The sequence below is a fragment of the Hyperolius riggenbachi genome, chromosome 7, assembly GCF_040937935.1.
Source record: "Hyperolius riggenbachi isolate aHypRig1 chromosome 7, aHypRig1.pri, whole genome shotgun sequence".
Lineage (NCBI taxonomy): Eukaryota > Metazoa > Chordata > Amphibia > Anura > Hyperoliidae > Hyperolius > Hyperolius riggenbachi.
Window position 1 is genome coordinate 302,920 of NC_090652.1, and position 22,937 is coordinate 325,856.

General features: G+C 56.3%; 1 protein-coding gene across 1 annotated transcript in view; it reads right to left on the reverse strand.

Moving 5' to 3' along the window:
- Positions 1 to 2,732: 2,732 nt before the first annotated feature.
- Positions 2,733 to 22,937, reverse strand: part of RHBDL1 (rhomboid like 1) — a 217,438-nt gene continuing 197,233 nt past the window's right edge. Inside the window, exon 8 of the mRNA XM_068243462.1 lies at positions 2,733 to 7,205. Within this exon, the coding sequence (XP_068099563.1) occupies positions 6,934 to 7,205 (272 nt within the window). The 3' untranslated portion in view covers positions 2,733 to 6,933. The remainder of the gene's footprint in view (positions 7,206 to 22,937) is intronic.

Sequence of the window (22,937 nt, forward strand, 5' to 3'; positions counted from 1 at the left end):
TATTGTTAGTTTGGCGTCAGGGAGCCAGTCAGAAGGTACTGAGGGGGGGGGGGGGAGTGGCATCCTGGGACACACTGCTACATCACTGTATTGTTAGTTTGGCGTCAGGGAGCCACTTTTCACATTTTTTGGCTGTCTGGCTTAAAGCATTCCTGAAATGGACATGATGAGATAAACATGGGTACATGTAGTACTCAGCTCAGCTTTTTTTTTGACTATTCTCTGTATGCAAATAGAGAACAGTAAACAGAAGCACATTTATCTGGGTGAGCAAACACTGCTGATAACTAAAGAGAGCTGAAAATGTCAGTTTTTTTCTGACTGTTGGCAAATGAGGCAGATTGTAATCAGTCGCACTGAAATGGATGCTGTATTGAATTACACAGAAAATAAGAATATAAGACTGCAGGGACGTTCCATCACTACCACACTTATAATTAATTATCTCTCAGGTTTGCTTTCTGTTCAGGTTTGCTTGCAGTGTTCTGGCATTCTCAGAGTTGTAGCTTTGCTGATTGAACGCTGCTTTTTACTTCTGTACACTAGAGGTCACTGTTGGGAGAGAAGTATAGAGAAGCATCTCTGTCTTCTAACACTGACCTCTAGTGGCTGACAGAAGGATTGCTACACACACTTCTTACAGGATTTCCACAGGGACGGTGCCTTATCCTACTATTATTAATAGCGGATAGCCGAAGGTCGTTTTTTTTTGTTTGTTTTGTTTTTCATGGCGCAATCCTCCTTTTTATAGAGCTGATATCTGTACAGACAGGACAGTCAGTATTTCCCTGCAGGCAATATGCGCTGGTCGTTCATTCCCCTCCCCCCTCCCCCCTCCCGTTCCTTTATTCCCCTCCCCCACTGGTTGTTCATTCCCCTCCCAGTCATTCATTCCCCTCCCCCCTCCCGTTCCTTTATTCCCCTCCCGTTCCTTTATTCCCCTCCCCCGCTGGTGGTTTATTCCCCTCCCCCACTACTCATTCTTTCCTGTCTTCCCTGGGTGTTCATTCCCCTCCCCCGCAGGACGGAGCTGCTGCTGGCTTAAAGGGAACCTGAGGTGAGAGACATATGGAGGCTGCCATATTTATTTTATTTTACACAATACCAGTTGCCTGGCTGTCCTGCTCATCCTCTGCCTGTAATAACTTTAGCCATAGCCCCTGAACAAGCATGCAGCAGATCTGGTGACTGAAGTCAGATTGGATTGGCTGCATGCTTGTTTCAGGTGTGTGATTCAGACACTACTGCAGCCAGAGAGATCAGCAGGACAGCCAGGCAACTGGTATTGTGTAACAGGAAACAAATATGGCAGCCTCCATATCCCTCTTACTTCGGGTTCACTTAAGGGCCTGTACACACTGAAAAACGCAAGCAAAATCGCAAGCGCATGCGTTTTTAAAAACGCAGCGCAAGCGCAGCAGTGTGTACAGGCCCTTAAGAGGTTTTCCTGATGAGCTGTGAGGAAAGGTCATTGAATTGGAGGCCCTGAGAGCAGGCGGCATCTGTTGCCATGGATACATTGTCCAGAGCCAACTTGCACCTTGTTTCAGGAGTCAGCAGGTTTGGCAAATTCATTAGAAATCGGCTTAAGGCTAATTGTTTTATCAATGTTGTGATCCACACAACCCAACATCACTAATGACTGCTTTTGCCTGCGGTGCTCCGCCCTTAGATCACATGACTTACAGCAGCAGCGTCGGCGCACATTTTGGCTCCGCCCTTAGATCACATGACTTGCAGCAGCAGCGTCGGCGCACATTTTGGCTCCGCCCTTAGATCACATGACTTACAGCAGCAGCGTCAGCCATATTATGCCAGGAACAAAAACACATATATAAGTAGATAACTGCTTGCTCTACTTATATAACAGTTGTATTGCACTGTCCAACATTTTGATTTCAGTGAATTTTATATAAAAAATAGAGACAATACTGTTCCAAGCATTTGCTATTTTGCTTCCCTCTGACTGAAGCCACACCTGATGTCATTTCCTCCCTTACCTTTTTTCTCATAGAATCTCCATTGTCTCAGCTAGTTTGCTTTGTAAAGCACAGCAAGATCAAATTTCAGCCTTATGTCACACTGAACTGGCCTCAGCCAATTAGTGAGGAGCAGAAATATGGGAGGGGAGAGGACAAGCGTCCTTCTCATCTCCAATGTACTAAAAGAGATAAGGTTTATTACCTTCTGAATAGATTGGAGTGCTTGCAATGCAGGGTGAGGTTCCAGGCTGCATATTGAACACATAGCCGTGGGTAAATGGAGTTTGAGTTTGTTGGTGGCCGGATCTACTCTCATACATCACGTAGCTAGTGTTTCTATGTTAATGGGAGGCAAGCAAAGGAGACAATACATCTCTGTAATTACCTGTAGAGGCCTTAAGGGGGCCTCGTCACATTATACTCGCTGGGACCCCAGCAGCTGCAGACACATGTCTGGCCTGGAGGCGGAGTAATGGGGAGGGGCTAATTCTGGAGACGTATTCATGGCTTTCATAGAGTAACATTCGCATTGCTGTATCAGTGCACATGAGCAGTAGCTACATTGTAGGTCTGACGCACTCGGAAGGCAGTACGGTGATTATTGGGTGTAACAGTCGTCTGTGAAATCGGTAAGATACGGATGTGCAGCCATCTTGTCTGCTTCGTGTTGATTGTGTATGAAGAGGACCAGACTGATTGTTTTGGTGTTACCCACCCCCCCCCCCCCCCCCTCTCCGAGTATCAGTGATAGCAAAACCCAACACTAGCATTGCTGCATTCACTCATAGCAGCCAATCAGGATTCCCGCCCAGACGGAGGCCTGTAAACACACAAGATATAATCACTGGAGAAAGTAATGATACCATAAGAGGCGGCTCCTCTGCAGGCCGCCAACTGTTGAAAAGAAAATTTAGTGTGCCGCACAAGCATGTCAGGCTAGCTCACCAGCACCGTATGTGTGTCAGACTGCCGCACAAAAAGAAGGATGGTGACCAATCACTGACAGGGAGAAGAGCCTCTGTGAGGGACAGCACTCAACCACTGAGAGGGAAGAGAGCTTCTGTTAGGGACTATCACCAATCACTGACAGATGGAGGAGAACCTCTGTGAAGGATGGTGACTGATCACTGACAGATGGAGGAGAGCCTTTGTGAAGGACGGTGACTGATCACTGACAGACGGAGGAGAACCTCTGTGAAGGACGGTGACTGATCACTGACAGATAGAGGAGAGCCTTTGTGAAGGACAGTGACTGATCACTGACAGACGGAGGAGAACCTCTGTGAAGGACGGTGACTGATCACTGACAGATAGAGGAGAGCCTTTGTGAAGGACGGTGACTGATCACTGACAGACGGAGGAGAACCTCTGTGAAGGACAGTGACTGATCACTGACAGACGGAGGAGAACCTCTGTGAAGGACAGTGACCAATCACTGACAGACGGAGGAGAGCCTCTGTGAAGGACGGTGACTGATCACTGACAGATAGAGGAGAGCCTTTGTGAAGGACGGTGACTGATCACTGACAGACGGAGGAGAACCTCTGTGAAGGACAGTGACCAATCACTGACAGATAGAGGAGAGCCTCTGTGAAGGACAGCCAACAATCACTGACAGATGGAGGAGAGCCTCTGTGAAGGACGGTGACCGATCACTGACAGACGGAGGAGAGCCTCTGTGAAGGATGGCGACCGATCAATGAAAGACAGAGGAGAGCCTCTGTGAAGGACGGTGACTGATCACTGACAGACGGAGGAGAACCTCTGTGAAGGACGGTGACTGATCACTTACAGACGAAGGAGAACCTCTGTGAAGGACAGTGACTGATCACTGACAGACGGAGGAGAACCTCTGGGAAGGACAGTGACCAATCACTGACAGACCGAGGTGAACCTCTGTGAAGGACGGTGACTGATCACTGACAGACGGAGGAGAACCTCTGTGAAGTATGGCGACCGATCAATGAAAGACAGAGGAGAGCCTCTGTGAAGGACGGTGACTGATCACTGACAGATGGAGGAGAGCCTCTGTGAAGGACAGCAACCAATCACTGACAACAGGGGAGGAGAGCCTCTGTGAAGGACGGCCACCAATCACTGACAGATGGAGGAGAGCCTCTGTGAAGGATGGTGACTGATCACTGATAGATAGAGGAGAGCCTTTGTGAAGGACGGTGACTGATCACTGACAGACGAAGGAGAGCCTCTGTGAAGGACAGCCAACAATCACTGACAGATGGAGGAGAGCCTCTGTGAAGGACAGTGACCGATCACTGACAGACGGAGGAGAACCTCTGTGAAGTATGGCGACCGATCAATGAAAGACAGAGGAGAGCCTCTGTGAAGGACGGTGACTGATCACTGACAGATGGAGGAGAGCCTCTGTGAAGGACAGTGACCGATCACTGGCAGACAGAGGAGAGCCTCTGTGAAGGATAGCAACCAATCACTGACAACAGGGGAGGAGAGCCTCTGTGAAGGACGGCCACCAATCACTGACAGATGGAGGAGAGCCTCTGTGAAGGATGGTGACCAATCATTGACAGACGGAGGAGAGCCTCTGTGAAGGGCAGCCACCAATCACTAACAGAAGAGAGCCTCTGTGAAGGACAGCGACCAATCACTGACGTCAGGGGGAGGAGAGCCTCTGTGAAGGACGGCCACCAATCGCTGACAGCGGGAGGAGAGCCACTGTGAAGGACGGCCGCCAATCACTGACAGATGGAGGAGAGCCTCTGTGAAGGACGGCCAGCAATCACTGACAGATGGAGGAAAGCCTCTGTGAAAGACGGCCACCAATCACTGACGGAGGAGAGCCTCTGTGAAGGACGGCCACCAATCACTGACAGACAGAGGAGAGCCTCTGTGAAGGACGGCCGCCAATCACTGACAGATGGAGGAGAGCCTCTGTGAAGGACAGCGACCAATCACTGACAGACGGAGGAGAGCCTCTGTGAAGGACGGCCGCCAATCACTGACAGACGGAGGAGAGTCTCTGTGAAGGACGGCCGCCAATCACTGACAGATGGAGGAGAGCCTCTGTGAAGGACGGCCGCCAATCACTGACAGACGGAGGAGAGTCTCTGTGAAGGACGGCCGCCAATCACTGACAGATGGAGGAGAGCCTCTGTGAAGGACAGCCACCAATCACTGACAGATGGAGGAGAGCCTCTGTGAAGGACAGCGACCAATCACTGACAGATGGAGGAGAGCCTCTGTGAAGGACAGCCACCAATCACTGACAGACAGAGGAGAGCCTCTGTGAAGGACGGCCGCCAATCACTGACAGATGGAGGAGAGCCTCTGTGAAGGACAGCCACCAATCACTGACCACAGCGGGAGGAGAGCCTCTGTGAAGGACGGCCACCAATCACTGACAGATAGAGGAGAGCCTCTGTGAAGGACGGCCACCAATTACTGACCACAGCGGGAGGAGAGCCTCTGTTAAGGACAGCCACCAATCACTGACCACAGCGGGAGGAGAGCCTCTGTGAAGGACAGCCACCAATCACTGACAGACGGAGGATAGCCTCTGTGAAGGACGGCCGCCAATCACTGACAGATGGAGGAGAGCCTCTGTGAAGCACAGCGACCAATCACTGACAGACGGAGGAGAAACCTACAATTCAATGAATGAAGTGGCCAGACCAGCTTAAGCTTTATGCAGATTTGCAGTCAGACTGATGGATACTATGAGTGATGATCAAATGCAACTAATATGGAAATTTCAAATGGAGCAGTAATGTGTAAGACTGAACCAGACCTTTGCGCGGAGCTAGTGAGATCCAGGAGTTGCTGGCTCGTAACAGGCAGCTTGTCAGGTGCATAATTAGCAGTTCTTGAACCTGATCTACCCAAGATCTGTTCTATATAAATCAATAACCATAATAATAAATAAAGGTACATTCCAGACGCTGTCCAATGTATTTCCTAATAGTTTTGATTGGTCAAGTTGCATACAAGGCAGTAGTAGCATCTCTTTAGCAATCTCTCTACAATGTTGCCTGATTTGTTGCTAAGCATTATGGGAGCTAAGTATCTGGAAAGCTGTGGAAGGTTTCTTATGAGCCAGAGCTCATACAGAGAGTATTGTGACTGACAGCATGCAGTAGCCTAAAAGCCCCGCCCCTTTTTCAGCATGTCCTAAATGTAGGGGTTGGCTGCACCTACAGTCTATCCTCCTAGATGTTATCATTTGAATGGGAAACCAGTAGAGCTGAAATACACAAAGGTTTTTGGTCCTCCCAAGCTGAAGAGCATTGGAGAACATTCAGGAGGATCTTGTTGGGGTGTGTGTAGACAACTGCAGTATTTCAGACAATTCTACTAACCTCTCAATAATACTTCCTCTGCCCGATACTGTCCAGCTAAACATTGCCACATAGCGGGAGATAACTCTACGTAACTCCAGTCCAGAGTGGTGGAACACCTCAGTCTTTCAGCACCTTTACCCTCAGACGAGATTTCTAGATTGCTTGCTGATCAGACTTCCACACACTCGGGCTCGCACACACACACACACTTCTGGGTGGAATACTGTCACACACTGACCCCATGTTTCCAAGATCCGTTCCCAGTAAAGGGTTGTGTGATTGATCAACACAAACTGGGATGACTTTGTTCTTAGATGGTTTGAGTGATTCTAGGCCCGATAACCCGCTGATCCCCCACCTTCTAGTTGCTTTATGCACAGGCAAGAAGAACTTAGACTAACAAAGGAAAGAAAAATCAGATTATAAAATCACCTGACCACATACAAAGCAAACAGCATCACATTTCAGTGCAGGGGGCCACTGAGGACCCCCTCCCAGCGCATAACCGTGAACCAGTACAATCCTGTTCAGCTCCGTGCTGATGGGAGCACCAGCAGTCCACAAAGTCAAGTCTTTGCCGAGGGGTGAAGGAAAAGGTTCAGTTTAGCACCAAATTGTGGCACTGGCTGGGTCAGAGGTCAGGGGGGATGCGGGATCTGTACGCCAAGCAGGTCGTAAGCAAACACATTCCAGAAGATGGCGAAGGCCAGGAAGGTGGCATAGCAGAGCAGGATGACCCACCAACCACACTGGTCCTGGAGATTCTCCTCATAGCTGCGCAGAATGGTCAGACCCATACTGATGCCAACAGCGGCGCCTGCCAGATGGGCCATGAAGCTAGGCTGGGGACCCGCGGCCGGTAATGGAGGAGAGAAGCGGAGCCACACTGCCCGTCCAACCTCAGAGCTCACTGCAGGAAAAACAGAGACGACAGGTCACCTTCAACACAATGCATGCGGCTTTCTCAGTGCTTGTTTTCATTATTGACACTTAGGACTGGTTCACACGACCTTCTGCGTGACGGTATATGATGGCCACGGCGCTCGGTGCTTGAAGTGAACCTACATCAGCATAAAAAAAAAAATACCTGGAGCTTCTACCAGCCCTCTGCAACTGCCCTGTGCCTGAGCCGTCACTGAACGATCCTCCAATCCCCCCTGCAGCTGCCCTGTGCCTGAGCCTTCACTGAACGATCCTCCTGCAGCTGCCCTGTGCCTGAGCCGTCACTGAACGATCCTCCGATCCCCCCTGCAGCTGCCCTGTGCCTGAGCCTTCACTGGACGATCCTCTGATACCCCCTGCAGCTGCCCTGTGCCTGAGCCGTCACTGAACAATCCCCCTGCAGCTGCCCTGTGCCTGAGCCGTCACTGAACTATCCTCCAATCCCCCTGCAGCTGCCCTGTGCCTGAGCCGTCACTGAACAATCCCCCTGCAGCTGCCCTGTGCCTGAGCCGTTACTGAATGATCCTCCGATCCCCCCTGCAGCTGCCCTGTGCCTGAGCCGTCACTGAACGCTCCTCCAATCCCCCTTGCAGCTGCCCTGTGCCTGAGCCATCACTGAACAATCCCCCTGCAGCTGCCCTGTGCCTGAGCCATCACTGAATGACCCCCCCTGCAGCTGCCTGTGCCTGAGCCATCAGTGAACGATCCCCCTGCAGCTGCCCTGTGCCTGAGCCGTCACTGAACAATCCCCCTGCAGCTGCCCTGTGCCTGAGCCGTCACTGAACGATCCCCCCTGCAGCTGCCCTGTGCCTGAGCCGTCACTGAACGATCCTCCGATCCCCCTTGCAGCTGCCCTGTCCCTGAGCTGTCACTGAACAATCCTCCGATCCCCCTTGCAGCTGCCCTGTGCCTGAGCCGTCACTGAACGATCCCCCCTGCAGCTGCCCTGTGCCTGAGCTGTCACTGAACAATCCTCCGATCCCCCTTGCAGCTGCCCTGTGCCTGAGCCGTCACTGAACAATCCCCCCTGCAGCTGCCCTGTGCCTGAGCCGTCACTGAACGATCCTCCCTGCAGCTGCCCTGTGCCTGAGCTGTCACTGAACAATCCTCCGACCCCCCTGCAGCTGCCCTGTGCCTAAACCGTCACTGAACAATCCCCCCTGCAGCTGCCCTGTGCCTGAGCCGTCACTGAACAATCCTCCGATTCCCCCCTGCAGCTGCCCTGTGCCTGAGCCGTCCCTGAACGATCCCCCGATCCCCCCCTGCAGCTGCCCTGTGCCTGAGCCGTCACTGAACGATCCCCCTGCAGCTGCCCTGTGCCTGAGCCGTCACTGAACGATCCCCCCTGCAGCTGCCCTGTGCCTGAGCCGTCACTGAACAATCCCCCTGCAGCTGCCCTGTGCCTGAGCCGTCACTGAACAATCCCCCTGCAGCTGCCCTGTGCCGTCACTGAACGATCCTCCGATCTCCCCTGCAGCTGCCCTGTGCCTGAGCCGTCACTGAACGATCCTCCGATCTCCCCTGCAGCTGCCCTGTGCCTGAGCCGTCACTGAACGATCCCCCTTGCAGCTGCCCTGTGCCTGAGCTGTCACTGAACGATCCTCCGATCCCCCCTGCAGCTGCCCTGTGCATGAACCATCACTGAACGATCCCCCCTGCAGCTGCCCTGTGCCGTCACTGAACGATCCTCCGATCTCCCCTGCAGCTGCCCTGTGCCTGAGCCATCACTGAACGATCCCCCCTGCAGCTGCCCTGTGCCTGAGCCGTCACTGAACGATCCCCCCTGCAGCTGCCCTGTGCCTGAGCCATCACTGAACGATCCCCCCTGCAGCTGCCCTGTGCCTGATCCGTCAATGAACGATCCTCCGATCCCCCCTGCAGCTGCCCTGTGCATGAGCCATCACTGAACGATCCTCCGATCCCCCCCTGCAGCTGCCCTGTGCCTGAGCCGTCACTGAACGATCCTCCGATGCCCCCTGCAGCTGCCCTGTGCCTGAGCCATCACTGAACGATCCCCCGATCCCCCCTGCAGCTGCCCTGTGCCTGAGCCGTCACTGAACGATCCCCCCTGCAGCTGCCCTGTGCCTGAGCCATCACTGAACGATCCCCCCTGCAGCTGCCCTGTGCCTGATCCGTCAATGAACGATCCTCCGATCCCCCCTGCAGCTGCCCTGTGCATGAGCCATCACTGAACGATCCTCCGATGCCCCCTGCAGCTGCCCTGTGCCTGAGCCGTCACTGAACGATCCTCCGATGCCCCCTGCAGCTGCCCTGTGCCTGAGCCATCACTGAACGATCCTCCGATCCCCCCTGCAGCTGCCCTGTGCCTGAGCCGTCACTGAACGATCCTCCCTGCAGCTGCCCTGTGCCTGAGCCGTCACTGAACGATCCTCCGATCCCCCCTGCAGCTGCCCTGTGCCTGAGCCGTCACTGAACGATCCTCCGATCCCCCCTGCAGCTGCCCTGTGCCTGAGCCGTCACTGAACGATCCTCCGATCCCCCTGCAGCTGCCCTGTGCCTGAGCCGTCACTGAACGGTCCCCCGATCCTTCCTGCAGCTGCCCTGTGCCTGAGCCGTCACTGAACGATCCTCCGATCCCCACTGCAGCTGCCCTGTGCCTGAGCCGTCACTGAACGATCCTCCGATCCCCCCTGCAGCTGCCCTGTGCCTGAGCCGTCACTGAACGAACCTCCGATCCCCCCTGCAGCTGCCCTGTGCCGTCACTGAACGATCCTCCGATCATCCCTGCAGCAGCCCTGTGCCTGAGCCGTCACTGAACGATCCTCCGATCCCCCCTGCAGCTGCCCTGTGCCTGAGCCGTCACTGAACGATCCCCCCTGCAGCTGCCCTGTGCCTGAGCCATCACTGAACGATCCCCCCTGCAGCTGCCCTGTGCATGAGCCGTCACTGAACGTTCCTTCCTGCAGCTGCCCTGTGCCTGAGCCGTCACTGAACGATCCCCCCTGCAGCTGCCCTGTGCCTGAGCCGTCACTGAACGATCCCCCCTGCAGCTGCCCTGTGCATGAGCCATCACTGAACGATCCCCCCTGCAGCTGCCCTGTGCCTGAGCCGTCACTGAACGATCCCCCCTGCAGCTGCCCTATGCCTGAGCCGTCACTGAACGATCCTCTGATCCCCCCCTACAGCTGCCCTGTGCCTGAGCCGTCACTGAACGATCCTCCGCTCCCCCTGCAGCTGCCCTGTGCCTGAGCCGTCACTGAACGATCCTCCCTGCAGCTGCCCTGTGCCTGAGCCGTCACTGAACGATCCTCTGATCCCCCCCTACAGCTGCCCTGTGCCTGAGCCATCACTGAACGATCCTCCGCTCCCCCTGCAGCTGCCCTATGCCTGAGCCGTCACTGAACGATCCTCCCTGCAGCTGCCCTGTGCCTGAGCCGTCACTGAACGATCCTCCGATCCCCCTGCAGCTGCCCTGTGCCTGAGCCGTCACTGAACGATCCTCCGATCCCCCTGCAGCTGCCCTGTGCCTGAGACGTCACTGAACGATCCTCCGATCCCCCTGCAGCTGCCCTGTGCCTGAGCCATCACTGAACGATCCTCCGATCCCCCCTGCAGCTGCCCTGTGCCTGGGCCGTCACTGAACGATCCTCTGATCCCCCCTGCAGCTGCCCTGTGCCTGAGCCGTCACTGAACGATCCTCTGATCCCCCCTGCAGCTGCCCTGTGCCTGAGCCGTCACTGAACGATCCCCCTGCAGCTGCCCTGTGCCTGAGCCGTCACTGAACGATCCTCTGATCCCCCCTGCAGCTGCCCTGTGCCTGAGCCGTCACTGAACGATCCTCTGATCCCCCCTGCAGCTGCCCTGTGCCTGAGCCGTCACTGAACGATCCCCCGATCCCCCCTGCAGCTGCCCTGTGCCTGAGCCGTCACTGAACGATCCTCCGCTCCCCCCTGCAGCTGCCCTGTGCCTGAGCCATCACTGAACGATCCTCCGATCCCCCCTGCAGCTGCCCTGTGCCTGAGCCATCACTGAACAATCCCCCTGCAGCTGCCCTGTGCCTGAGCCATCACTGAACGATCCTCCGCTCCCCCCTGCAGCTGCCCTGTGCCTGAGCCATCACTGAACGATCCTCCGCTCCCCCCTGCAGCTGCCCTGTGCCTGAGCCGTCACTGAACAATCCCCCTGCAGCTGCCCTGTGCCTGAGCCGTCACTGAACAATCCCCCTGCAGCTGCCCTGTGCCGTCACTGAACGATCCTCCGATCTCCCCTGCAGCTGCCCTGTGCCTGAGCCGTCACTGAACGATCCTCCGATCTCCCCTGCAGCTGCCCTGTGCCTGAGCCGTCACTGAACGATCCCCCTTGCAGCTGCCCTGTGCCTGAGCTGTCACTGAACGATCCTCCGATCCCCCCTGCAGCTGCCCTGTGCATGAACCATCACTGAACGATCCCCCCTACAGCTGCCCTGTGCCGTCACTGAACGATCCTCCGATCTCCCCTGCAGCTGCCCTGTGCCTGAGCCATCACTGAACGATCCCCCGATCCCCCCTGCAGCTGCCCTGTGCCTGAGCCGTCACTGAACGATCCCCCCTGCAGCTGCCCTGTGCCTGAGCCATCACTGAACGATCCCCCCTGCAGCTGCCCTGTGCCTGATCCGTCAATGAACGATCCTCCGATCCCCCCTGCAGCTGCCCTGTGCATGAGCCATCACTGAACGATCCTCCGATCCCCCCCTGCAGCTGCCCTGTGCCTGAGCCGTCACTGAACGATCCTCCGATGCCCCCTGCAGCTGCCCTGTGCCTGAGCCATCACTGAACGATCCCCCGATCCCCCCTGCAGCTGCCCTGTGCCTGAGCCGTCACTGAACGATCCCCCCTGCAGCTGCCCTGTGCCTGAGCCATCACTGAACGATCCCCCCTGCAGCTGCCCTGTGCCTGATCCGTCAATGAACGATCCTCCGATCCCCCCTGCAGCTGCCCTGTGCATGAGCCATCACTGAACGATCCTCCGATGCCCTCTGCAGCTGCCCTGTGCCTGAGCCGTCACTGAACGATCCTCCGATGCCCCCTGCAGCTGCCCTGTGCCTGAGCCATCACTGAACGATCCTCCGATCCCCCCTGCAGCTGCCCTGTGCCTGAGCCGTCACTGAACGATCCTCCCTGCAGCTGCCCTGTGCCTGAGCCGTCACTGAACGATCCTCCGATCCCCCCTGCAGCTGCCCTGTGCCTGAGCCGTCACTGAACGATCCTCCGATCCCCCCTGCAGCTGCCCTGTGCCTGAGCCGTCACTGAACGATCCTCCGATCCCCCTGCAGCTGCCCTGTGCCTGAGCCGTCACTGAACGGTCCCCCGATCCTTCCTGCAGCTGCCCTGTGCCTGAGCCGTCACTGAACGATCCTCCGATCCCCACTGCAGCTGCCCTGTGCCTGAGCCGTCACTGAACGATCCTCCGATCCCCCCTGCAGCTGCCCTGTGCCTGAGCCGTCACTGAACGAACCTCCGATCCCCCCTGCAGCTGCCCTGTGCCGTCACTGAACAATCCTCCGATCATCCCTGCAGCAGCCCTGTGCCTGAGCCGTCACTGAACGATCCTCCGATCCCCCCTGCAGCTGCCCTGTGCCTGAGCCGTCACTGAACGATCCCCCCTGCAGCTGCCCTGTGCCTGAGCCATCACTGAACGATCCCCCCTGCAGCTGCCCTGTGCACGAGCCGTCACTGAACGATCCTTCCTGCAGCTGCCCTGTGCCTGAGCCGTCACTGAACGATCCCCCCTGCAGCTGCCCTGTGCCTGAGCCGTCACTGAACGATCCCCCCTGCAGCTGCCCTGTGCATGAGCCATCACTGAACGATCCCCCCTGCAGCTGCCCTATGCCTGAGCCGTCACTGAACGATCCTCTGATCCCCCCCTACAGCTGCCCTGTGCCTGAGCCGTCACTGAACGATCCTCCGCTCCCCCTGCAGCTGCCCTGTGCCTGAGCCGTCACTGAACGATCCTCCCTGCAGCTGCCCTGTGCCTGAGCCGTCACTGAACGATCCTCTGATCCCCCCCTACAGCTGCCCTGTGCCTGAGCCATCACTGAACGATCCTCCGCTCCCCCTGCAGCTGCCCTATGCCTGAGCCGTCACTGAACGATCCTCCCTGCAGCTGCCCTGTGCCTGAGCCGTCACTGAACGATCCTCCGATCCCCCTGCAGCTGCCCTGTGCCTGAGCCGTCACTGAACGATCCTCCGATCCCCCTGCAGCTGCCCTGTGCCTGAGACGTCACTGAACGATCCTCCGATCCCCCTGCAGCTGCCCTGTGCCTGAGCCATCACTGAACGATCCTCCGATCCCCCCTGCAGCTGCCCTGTGCCTGGGCCGTCACTGAACGATCCTCTGATCCCCCCTGCAGCTGCCCTGTGCCTGAGCCGTCACTGAACGATCCTCTGATCCCCCCTGCAGCTGCCCTGTGCCTGAGCCGTCACTGAACGATCCCCCTGCAGCTGCCCTGTGCCTGAGCCGTCACTGAACGATCCTCTGATCCCCCCTGCAGCTGCCCTGTGCCAGAGCCGTCACTGAACGATCCTCTGATCCCCCCTGCAGCTGCCCTGTGCCTGAGCCGTCACTGAACGATCCCCCGATCCCCCCTGCAGCTGCCCTGTGCCTGAGCCGTCACTGAACGATCCTCCGCTCCCCCCTGCAGCTGCCCTGTGCCTGAGCCATCACTGAACGATCCTCCGATCCCCCCTGCAGCTGCCCTGTGCCTGAGCCATCACTGAACAATCCCCCTGCAGCTGCCCTGTGCCTGAGCCATCACTGAACGATCCTCCGCTCCCCCCTGCAGCTGCCCTGTGCCTGAGCCATCACTGAACGATCCTCCGCTCCCCCCTGCAGCTGCCCTGTGCCTGAGCCGTCACTGAACAATCCCCCTGCAGCTGCCCTGTGCCTGAGCCGTCACTGAACGATCCTCCGATCCCACCCTGCAGCTGCCCTGTGCCTGAGCCGTCACTGAACGATCCTCCGATCCCCCCTGCAGCTGCCCTGTGCCTGAGCCGTCACTGAACGATCCCCCCTGCAGCTTCCCTGTGCCTGAGCCGTCACTGAACGATCCCCCCTGCAGCTGCCCTGTGCCTGAGCCGTCACTGAACAATCCCCCTGCAGCTGCCCTGTGCCTGAGCCGTCACTGAACGATCCTCTGATCCTCCCTGCAGCTGCCCTGTGCCTGAGCCGTCACTGAACGATCCTCTGATCCCCCCTGCAGCTGCCCTGTGCCTGAGCCGTCACTGAACGATCCTCTGATCCCCCCTGCAACTGCCCTGTGCCTGAGCCGTCACTGAACGATCCCCCTGCAGCTGCCCTGTGCCTGAGCCGTCACTGAACGATCCTCTGACACCCCCTGCAGCTGCCCTGTGCCTGAGCCGTCACTGAACGATCCTCTGATCCCCCCTACAGCTGCCCTGTGCCTGAGCCGTCACTGAACGATCCTCTGATCCCCCCTGCAGCTGCCCTGTGCCTGAGCCGTCACTGAACGATCCCCCCTGCAGCTGCCCTGTGCCTGAGCCGTCACTGAACGATCCTCCGCTCCCCACTGCAGCTGCCCTGTGCCTGAGCCGTCACTGAACAATCCCCCCTGCAGCTGCCCTGTGCCTGAGCCGTCACTGAACGATCCTCCCTGCAGCTGCCCTGTGCCTGAGCTGTCACTGAACGATCCTCCGCTCCCCCCTGCAGCTGCCCTGTGCCTGAGCCATCACTGAACGATCCTCCGCTCCCCCCTGCAGCTGCCCTGTGCCTGAGCCATCACTGAACAATCCCCCTGCAGCTGCCCTGTGCCTGAGCCGTCACTGAACGATCCTCCGATCCCACCCTGCAGCTGCCCTGTGCCTGAGCCGTCACTGAACGATCCTCCGATCCCCCCTGCAGCTGCCCTGTGCCTGAGCCGTCACTGAACGATCCCCCCTGCAGCTTCCCTGTGCCTGAGCCGTCCCTGAACGATCCTCCGATCTCCCCTGCAGCTGCCCTGTGCCTGAGCCGTCACTGAACGATCCCCCCTGCAGCTTCCCTGTGCCTGAGCCGTCCCTGAACGATCCTCTGATCTCCCCTGCAGCTGCCCTGTGCCTGAGCCGTCACTGAACGATCCCCCCTGCAGCTTCCCTGTGCCTGAGCCGTCCCTGAACGATCCTCCGATCTCCCCTGCAGCTGCCCTGTGCCTGAGCCGTCCCTAAACGATCCCCCCTGCAGCTGCCCTGTGCCTGAGCCATCCCTGAACGATCCCCCCTGCAGCTGCCCTGTGCCTGAGCCATCCCTGAACGATCCCCCCTGCAGCTGCACTGTGCCTGAGCCATCCCTGAACGATCCCCCCTGCAGCTGCCCTGTGCCTGAGCCGTCCCTAAACGATCCCCCCTGCAGCTGCCCTGTGCCTGAGCCATCCCTGAACGATCCCCCCTGCAGCTGCCCTGTGCCTGAGCCATCCCTGAACGATCCCCCCTGCAGCTGCCCTGTGCCTGAGCCGTCCCTAAACGATCCCCCCTGCAGCTGCCCTGTGCCTGAGCCATCCCTGAACGATCCCCCCTGCAGCTGCCCTGTGCCTGAGCCATCCCTGAACGATCCCCCCTGCAGCTGCCCTGTGCCTGAGCCGTCACTGATCGATCCTCCGGGACTAGAGGATCAGTGAGTGAGTGGCTGCAGGGGACTGGTAGGAGCACTATGGCGAAAAATTGTAAAATTTTAAATATGTGCAAACAATACAAATAAGAATTTTTTTTTCCAGAGTAAAATGAGCCATAAATGACTTTTCTCCCATGTTGCTATCACTTACAGTAGGTAGTAGAAATCTGACAGAAGCAGCAGGTTTTGGAGTAGTCCATCTCTTCATGGGGGGATTCTCAGGAATGTAGTTATTTTCAAAAGCACTTAGTGAATGGCAGCAGGGAGGCTGGCCAGCATCATTGTTTAACTCCTTTTTAGTGAATAGCTTTATAAAGAATAAAAGCCTTGCTGAGAATCCCCCATGAAGAGATGGACTAGTCCAAAACCTGTCACTTATGTCAGATTTCTACTGCCTACTGTAAGTGACAACAACATAGGAGAAAAGTAATTTACGGCTCATTTTACTCTGGAAGAAACCTACTTCTTATTTGTCTGTGTTTGCACATATTTTACATTTTAAAAAATCTTCACCATAGTGCCCCTTTAAACTCCTTTTTATGCTGATTAAGTTCCTTTTAAGTGCTGCTGTCCATTTAAATGAATGGACAATACCGGTGCGTAGTTTGCGCAAGTGCCACGCTCCATCCCAATTTTTCACCTCGGCTCGTTTATTCCTGAAGCCTCCCATGTAAATTAACAAAATGCTTTTCTTCTCGCTAGTGTTTGAGCAAGACGCCGCAGAACGCTCGTGTGAAACGACCCTTAGTAAGACGCCGCAGAACGCTCGTGTGAAACGACCCTTAGTAAGACGCCACAGAACGCTCGTGTGAGCCGACCCTTAGTAAGACGCCGCAGAACGCTCGTGTGAAACGACCCTTAGTAAGACGCCACAGAACGCTCGTGTGAAACGACCCTTAGTAAGACGCCACAGAACGCTCATGTGAACCTACCCTTAGTAAGACACCGCAGAACGCTCGTGTGAACCAACCCTTAGTAAGACGCCACAGAACGCTCGTGTGAGCCGACCCCTTAGTAAGATGCCGCAGAACGCTCGTGTGATCCGACCCTTAGTAAGACGCCGCAGAACGCTCGTGTGATCCGACCCTTAGTAAGACGCCGCAGAACGCTCGTGTGAAACGACCCTTAGTAAGACGCCACAGAACGCTCGTGTGAAACGACCCTTAGTAAGACGCCACAGAACGCTCGTGTGAGCCGACCCTTAGTAAGACGCCGCAGAACACTCGTGTGAACCAACCCTTAGTAAGACGCCACAGAACGCTCGTGTGAGCCGACCCCTTAGTAAGATGCCGCAGAACGCTCGTGTGAACCTACCCTTAGTAAGACACCGCAGAACGCTCGTGTGAACCGACCCTTAGTAAGACGCCGCAGAACGCTCGTGTGAGCCAACCCTTAGTAAGACGCCGCAGAACGCTCGTGTGAACCAACCCTTAGTAAGATGCAGCAGAACGCTCATGTGAACCGACCCTTAGTAAGACGCCGCAGAACGCTCGTGTGAACCGACCCTTAGTAAGACGCCACAGAACGCTCGTGTGAAACGACCCTTAGTAAGACGCCACAGAACGCTCGTGTGAACCAACCCTTAGTAAGACGCCACAGAACGCTCGTGTGAACCTACCCTTAGTAAGACACCGCAGAACGCTCGTGTGAACCAACCCTTAGTAAGACGCCACAGAACGCTCGTGTGAACCGACCCCTTAGTAAGATGCCGCAGAACGCTCGTGTGAACCTACCCTTAGTAAGACACCGCAGAACGCTCGTGTGAACCAACCCTTAGTAAGACGCCACAGAACGCTCGTGTAATCCGACCCTTAGTAAGACTCTGCAGAACGCTCGTGTGATCCAACCCTTAGTAAGACGCCACAGAACGCTCGTGTGATCCGACCCTTAGTAAGACGCCGCAGAACGCTCGTGTGAGCCGACCCTTAGTAAGACGCAGCAGAACGCTCGTGTGAGCCGACCCTTAGTAAGACGCCGCAGAACGCTCGTGTGAGCCGACCCTTAGTAAGACGCCGCAGAACGCTCGTGTGAGCCGACCCTTAGTAAGACGCCGCAGAACGCTCGTGTGAGCCGACCCTTAGTAAGACGCTGCAGAACGCTCGTGTGAGCCAACCCTTAGTAAGACGCCGCAGAACGCTCGTGTGAGCCGACCCTTAGTAAGAGGCCGCAGAACGCTCGTGTGATCCGACCCTTAGTAAGACGCCGCAGAACGCTCGTGTGAGCCGACCCTTAGTAAGACGCCGCAGAACGTTCGTGTGAGCCGACCCTTAGTAAGACGCAGCAGAACGCTCGTGTGAGCCGACCCTTAGTAAGACGCCGCAGAACGCTCGTATGAACCAACCCTTAGTAAGATGCAGCAGAACGCTCATGTGAACCGACCCTTAGTAAGACGCCGCAGAACGCTCGTGTGAACCGACCATTAGTAAGACGCCACAGAACGCTCGTGTGAGCCGACCCTTAGTAAGACGCCGCAGAACGCTCGTGTGAACCGACCCTTAGTAAGACGCCGCAGAACGCTCGTGTGAACCAACCCTTAGTAAGACGCCGCAGGACGCTCGTGTGAGCCGACCCTTAGTAAAACGCCGCAGAACGCTCGTGTGAACCGACCCTTAGTAAGATGCAGCAGAACACTCGTGTGAACCGACCCTTAGTAAGACGACACAGAACGCTCGTGTGAACCAACCCTTAGTAAGATGCAGCAGAACGCTCGTGTGAACCGACCCTTAGTAAGACGACACAGAACGCTCGTGTGAACCAACCCTTAGTAAGACGCCGCAGAACGCTCGTGTGAACCAACCCTTAGTAAGACGCCACAGAACGCTCGTGTGAGCCGACCCTTAGTAAGACGCTGCAGAACGCTCGTGTGATCCAACCCTTAGTAAGACGCCGCAGAGCGCTCATGTGAACCGACCCTTAGTAAGACGCCGCAGAACGCTCGTGTGAACCAACCCTTAGTAAAACGCCGCAGAACGCTCGTGTGAACCGACCCTTAGTAAGACGCCGCAGAGCGCTCATGTGAACCGTCCCTTAGTAAAACGCCGCAGAACGCTGGTGTGAACCAACCCTTAGTAAGACGCCGCAGAACGCTCGTGTGAGCCAACCCTTAATAAGACACCGCAGAACGCTCGTATGAACCGACCCTTAGTAAGACGCTGCAGAACGCTCGTGTGAACCGACCCTTAGTAAGATGCCGCAGAACGCTCGTGTGAACCGACCCTTAGTAAGACGCAGAACGCTCGTGTGAACCAACCCTTAGTAAGACGCCGCAGAACGCTCATGTGAAACGACCCTTAGTAAGACGCCGCAGAACGCTCGTGTGAGCCAACCCTTAGTAAGACGCCGCAGAACGCTCGTGTGAACCGACCCTTAGTAAGACGCCGCAGAACGCTCGTGTGAAACGACCCTTAGTAAGACGCCACAGAACGCTCGTGTGAAACGACCCTTAGTAAGACGCCGCAGAACGCTCGTGTGATCCGACCCTTAGTAAGACGCTGCAGAACGCTCGTGTGAGCCGACCCTTAGTAAGACGCCACAGAACGCTCGTGTGAACCAACCCTTAGTAAGACGCCACAGAACGCTCGTGTGAACCTACCCTTAGTAAGACACCACAGAACGCTCGTGTGAACCAACCCTTAGTAAGACGCCACAGAACGCTCGTGTGAACCGACCCCTTAGTAAGATGCCACAGAACGCTCGTGTGAACCTACCCTTAGTAAGACACCGCAGAACGCTCGTGTGAACCAACCCTTAGTAAGATGCAGCAGAACACTCGTGTGAACCGACCCTTAGTAAGACGCCACAGAACGCTCGTGTGAACCAACCCTTAGTAAGATGCAGCAGAACGCTCATGTGAGCCGACCCTTAGTAAGACGCCGCAGAACGCTCGTGTGAACCGACCCTTAGTAAGACACCGCAGAACGCTCGTGTGAACCAACCCTTAGTAAGATTCAGCAGAACACTCGTGTGAACCGACCCTTAGTAAGACGCCACAGAACGCTCGTGTGAACCAACCCTTAGTAAGACGCCACAGAACGCTTGTGTGAACCTACCCTTAGTAAGACACCGCAGAACGCTCGTGTGAACCAACCCTTAGTAAGACGCCGCAGAACGCTCGTGTGATCCGACCCTTAGTAAGACGCTGCAGAACACTCGTGTGAGCTGACCCTTAGTAAGACGCCACAGAACGCTCGTGTGAACCAACCCTTAGTAAGACGCCACAGAACGCTCGTGTGAAAAGACCCTTAGTAAGACGCTGCAGAACGCTCGTGTGATCCGACCCTTAGTAAAACGCAGCAGAACGCTCGTGTGAAACGACCCTTAGTAAGACGCCACAGAACGCTCGTGTGAACCAACCCTTAGTAAGACGCCACAGAACGCTCGTGTGAACCTACCCTTAGTAAGACACCACAGAACGCTCGTGTGAAACGACCCTTAGTAAGACGCCGCAGAACGCTCGTGTGATCCGACCCTTAGTAAGACGCCACAGAACGCTCGTGTGAACCGACCCTTAGTAAGACGCCGCAGAACGCTCGTGTGAGCCGACCCTTAGTAAGACGCCACAGAACGCTCGTGTGAACCGACCCTTAGTAAGACGCTGCAGAACGCTCGTGTGAGCCGACCCTTAGTAAGACGCCGCAGAACGCTCGTGTGATCCGACCCTTAGTAAGACGCCACAGAACGCTCGTGTGAACCGACCCTTAGTAAGACGCTGCAGAACGCTCGTGTGAAATGACCCTTAGTAAGACGCCACAGAACGCTCGTGTGAGCCGACCCTTAGTAAGACGCCGCAGAACGCTCGTGTGATCCGACCCTTAGTAAGACGCCGCAGAACGCTCGTGTGAGCCGACCCTTAGTAAGACGCCGCAGAACGCTCGTGTGATCCGACCCTTAGTAAGACGCCACAGAACGCTCGTGTGAACCGACCCTTAGTAAGACGCTGCAGAACGCTCGTGTGAAATGACCCTTAGTAAGACGCCGCAGAACGCTCGTGTGAGCCGACCCTTAGTAAGACGCCGCAGAACGCTCGTGTGAGCCGACCCTTAGTAAGACGCTGCAGAACGCTCGTGTGAGCCGACCCTTAGTAAGACGCCGCAGAACGCTCGTGTGATCCGACCCTTAGTAAGACGCCGCAGAACGCTCGTGTGAGCCGACCCTTAGTAAGACGCCGCAGAACGTTCGTGTAAGCCGACCCTTAGTAAGACGCAGCAGAACGCTCATGTGAGCCGACCCTTAGTAAGACGCCGCAGAACGCTCGTGTGAACCAACCCTTAGTAAGATGCAGCAGAACGCTCATGTGAACCGACCCTTAGTAAGACGCCGCAGAACGCTCGTGTGAACCGACCCTTAGTAAGACGCCACAGAACGCTCGTGTGAGCCGACCCTTAGTAAGACGCCGCAGAACGCTCGTGTGAACCGACCCTTAGTAAGACGCCGCAGAACGCTCGTGTGAACCAACCCTTAGTAAGACGCCGCAGAACGCTCGTGTGAACCGACCCTTAGTAAGACGCCACAGAACGCTCGTGTGAGCCGACCCTTAGTAAGACGCCGCAGAACGCTCGTGTGAACCGACCCTTAGTAAGACGCCGCAGAACGCTCGTGTGAACCAACCCTTAGTAAGACGCCGCAGGACGCTCGTGTGAGCCGACCCTTAGTAAAACGCCGCAGAACGCTCGTGTGAACCGACCCTTAGTAAGATGCAGCAGAACACTCGTGTGAACCGACCCTTAGTAAGACGACACAGAACGCTCGTGTGAACCAACCCTTAGTAAGATGCAGCAGAACGCTCGTGTGAACCGACCCTTAGTAAGACGACACAGAACGCTCGTGTCAACCAACCCTTAGTAAGATGCAGCAGAACGCTCATGTGAACCGACCCTTAGTAAGACTCTGCAGAACGCTCGTGTGATCCGACCCTTAGTAAGACGCCACAGAACGCTCGTGTGATCCGACCCTTAGTAAGACGCCGCAGAACGCTCGTGTGAGCCGACCCTTAGTAAGACGCAGCAGAACGCTCGTGTGAGCCGACCCTTAGTAAGACGCCGCAGAACGCTCGTGTGAGCCGACCCTTAGTAAGACGCCGCAGAACGCTCGTGTGAGCCGACCCTTAGTAAGACGCCGCAGAACGCTCGTGTGAGCCGACCCTTAGTAAGACGCTGCAGAACGCTCGTGTGAGCCAACCCTTAGTAAGATGCCGCAGAACGCTCGTGTGAGCCGACCCTTAGTAAGACGCCGCAGAACGCTCGTGTGAGCCGACCCTTAGTAAGACGCTGCAGAACGCTCGTGTGAGCCAACCCTTAGTAAGACGCCGCAGAACGCTCGTGTGATCCGACCCTTAGTAAGACGCCGCAGAACGCTCGTGTGAGCCGACCCTTAGTAAGACGCCGCAGAACGTTCGTGTGAGCCGACCCTTAGTAAGACGCAGCAGAACGCTCGTGTGAGCCGACCCTTAGTAAGACGCCGCAGAACGCTCGTATGAACCAACCCTTAGTAAGATGCAGCAGAACGCTCATGTGAACCGACCCTTAGTAAGACGCCGCAGAACGCTCGTGTGAACCGACCCTTAGTAAGACGCCACAGAACGCTCGTGTGAGCCGACCCTTAGTAAGACGCCGCAGAACGCTCGTGTGAACCGACCCTTAGTAAGACGCCGCAGAACGCTCGTGTGAAACGACCCTTAGTAAGACGCCACAGAACGCTCGTGTGAGCCGACCCTTAGTAAGACGCCGCAGAACGCTCGTGTGAAACGACCCTTAGTAAGACGCCACAGAACGCTCGTGTGAAACGACCCTTAGTAAGACGCCACAGAACGCTCATGTGAACCTACCCTTAGTAAGACACCGCAGAACGCTCGTGTGAACCAACCCTTAGTAAGACGCCACAGAACGCTCGTGTGAGCCGACCCCTTAGTAAGATGCCGCAGAACGCTCGTGTGATCCGACCCTTAGTAAGACGCCGCAGAACGCTCGTGTGATCCGACCCTTAGTAAGACGCCGCAGAACGCTCGTGTGAAACGACCCTTAGTAAGACGCCACAGAACGCTCGTGTGAAACGACCCTTAGTAAGACGCCACAGAACGCTCGTGTGAGCCGACCCTTAGTAA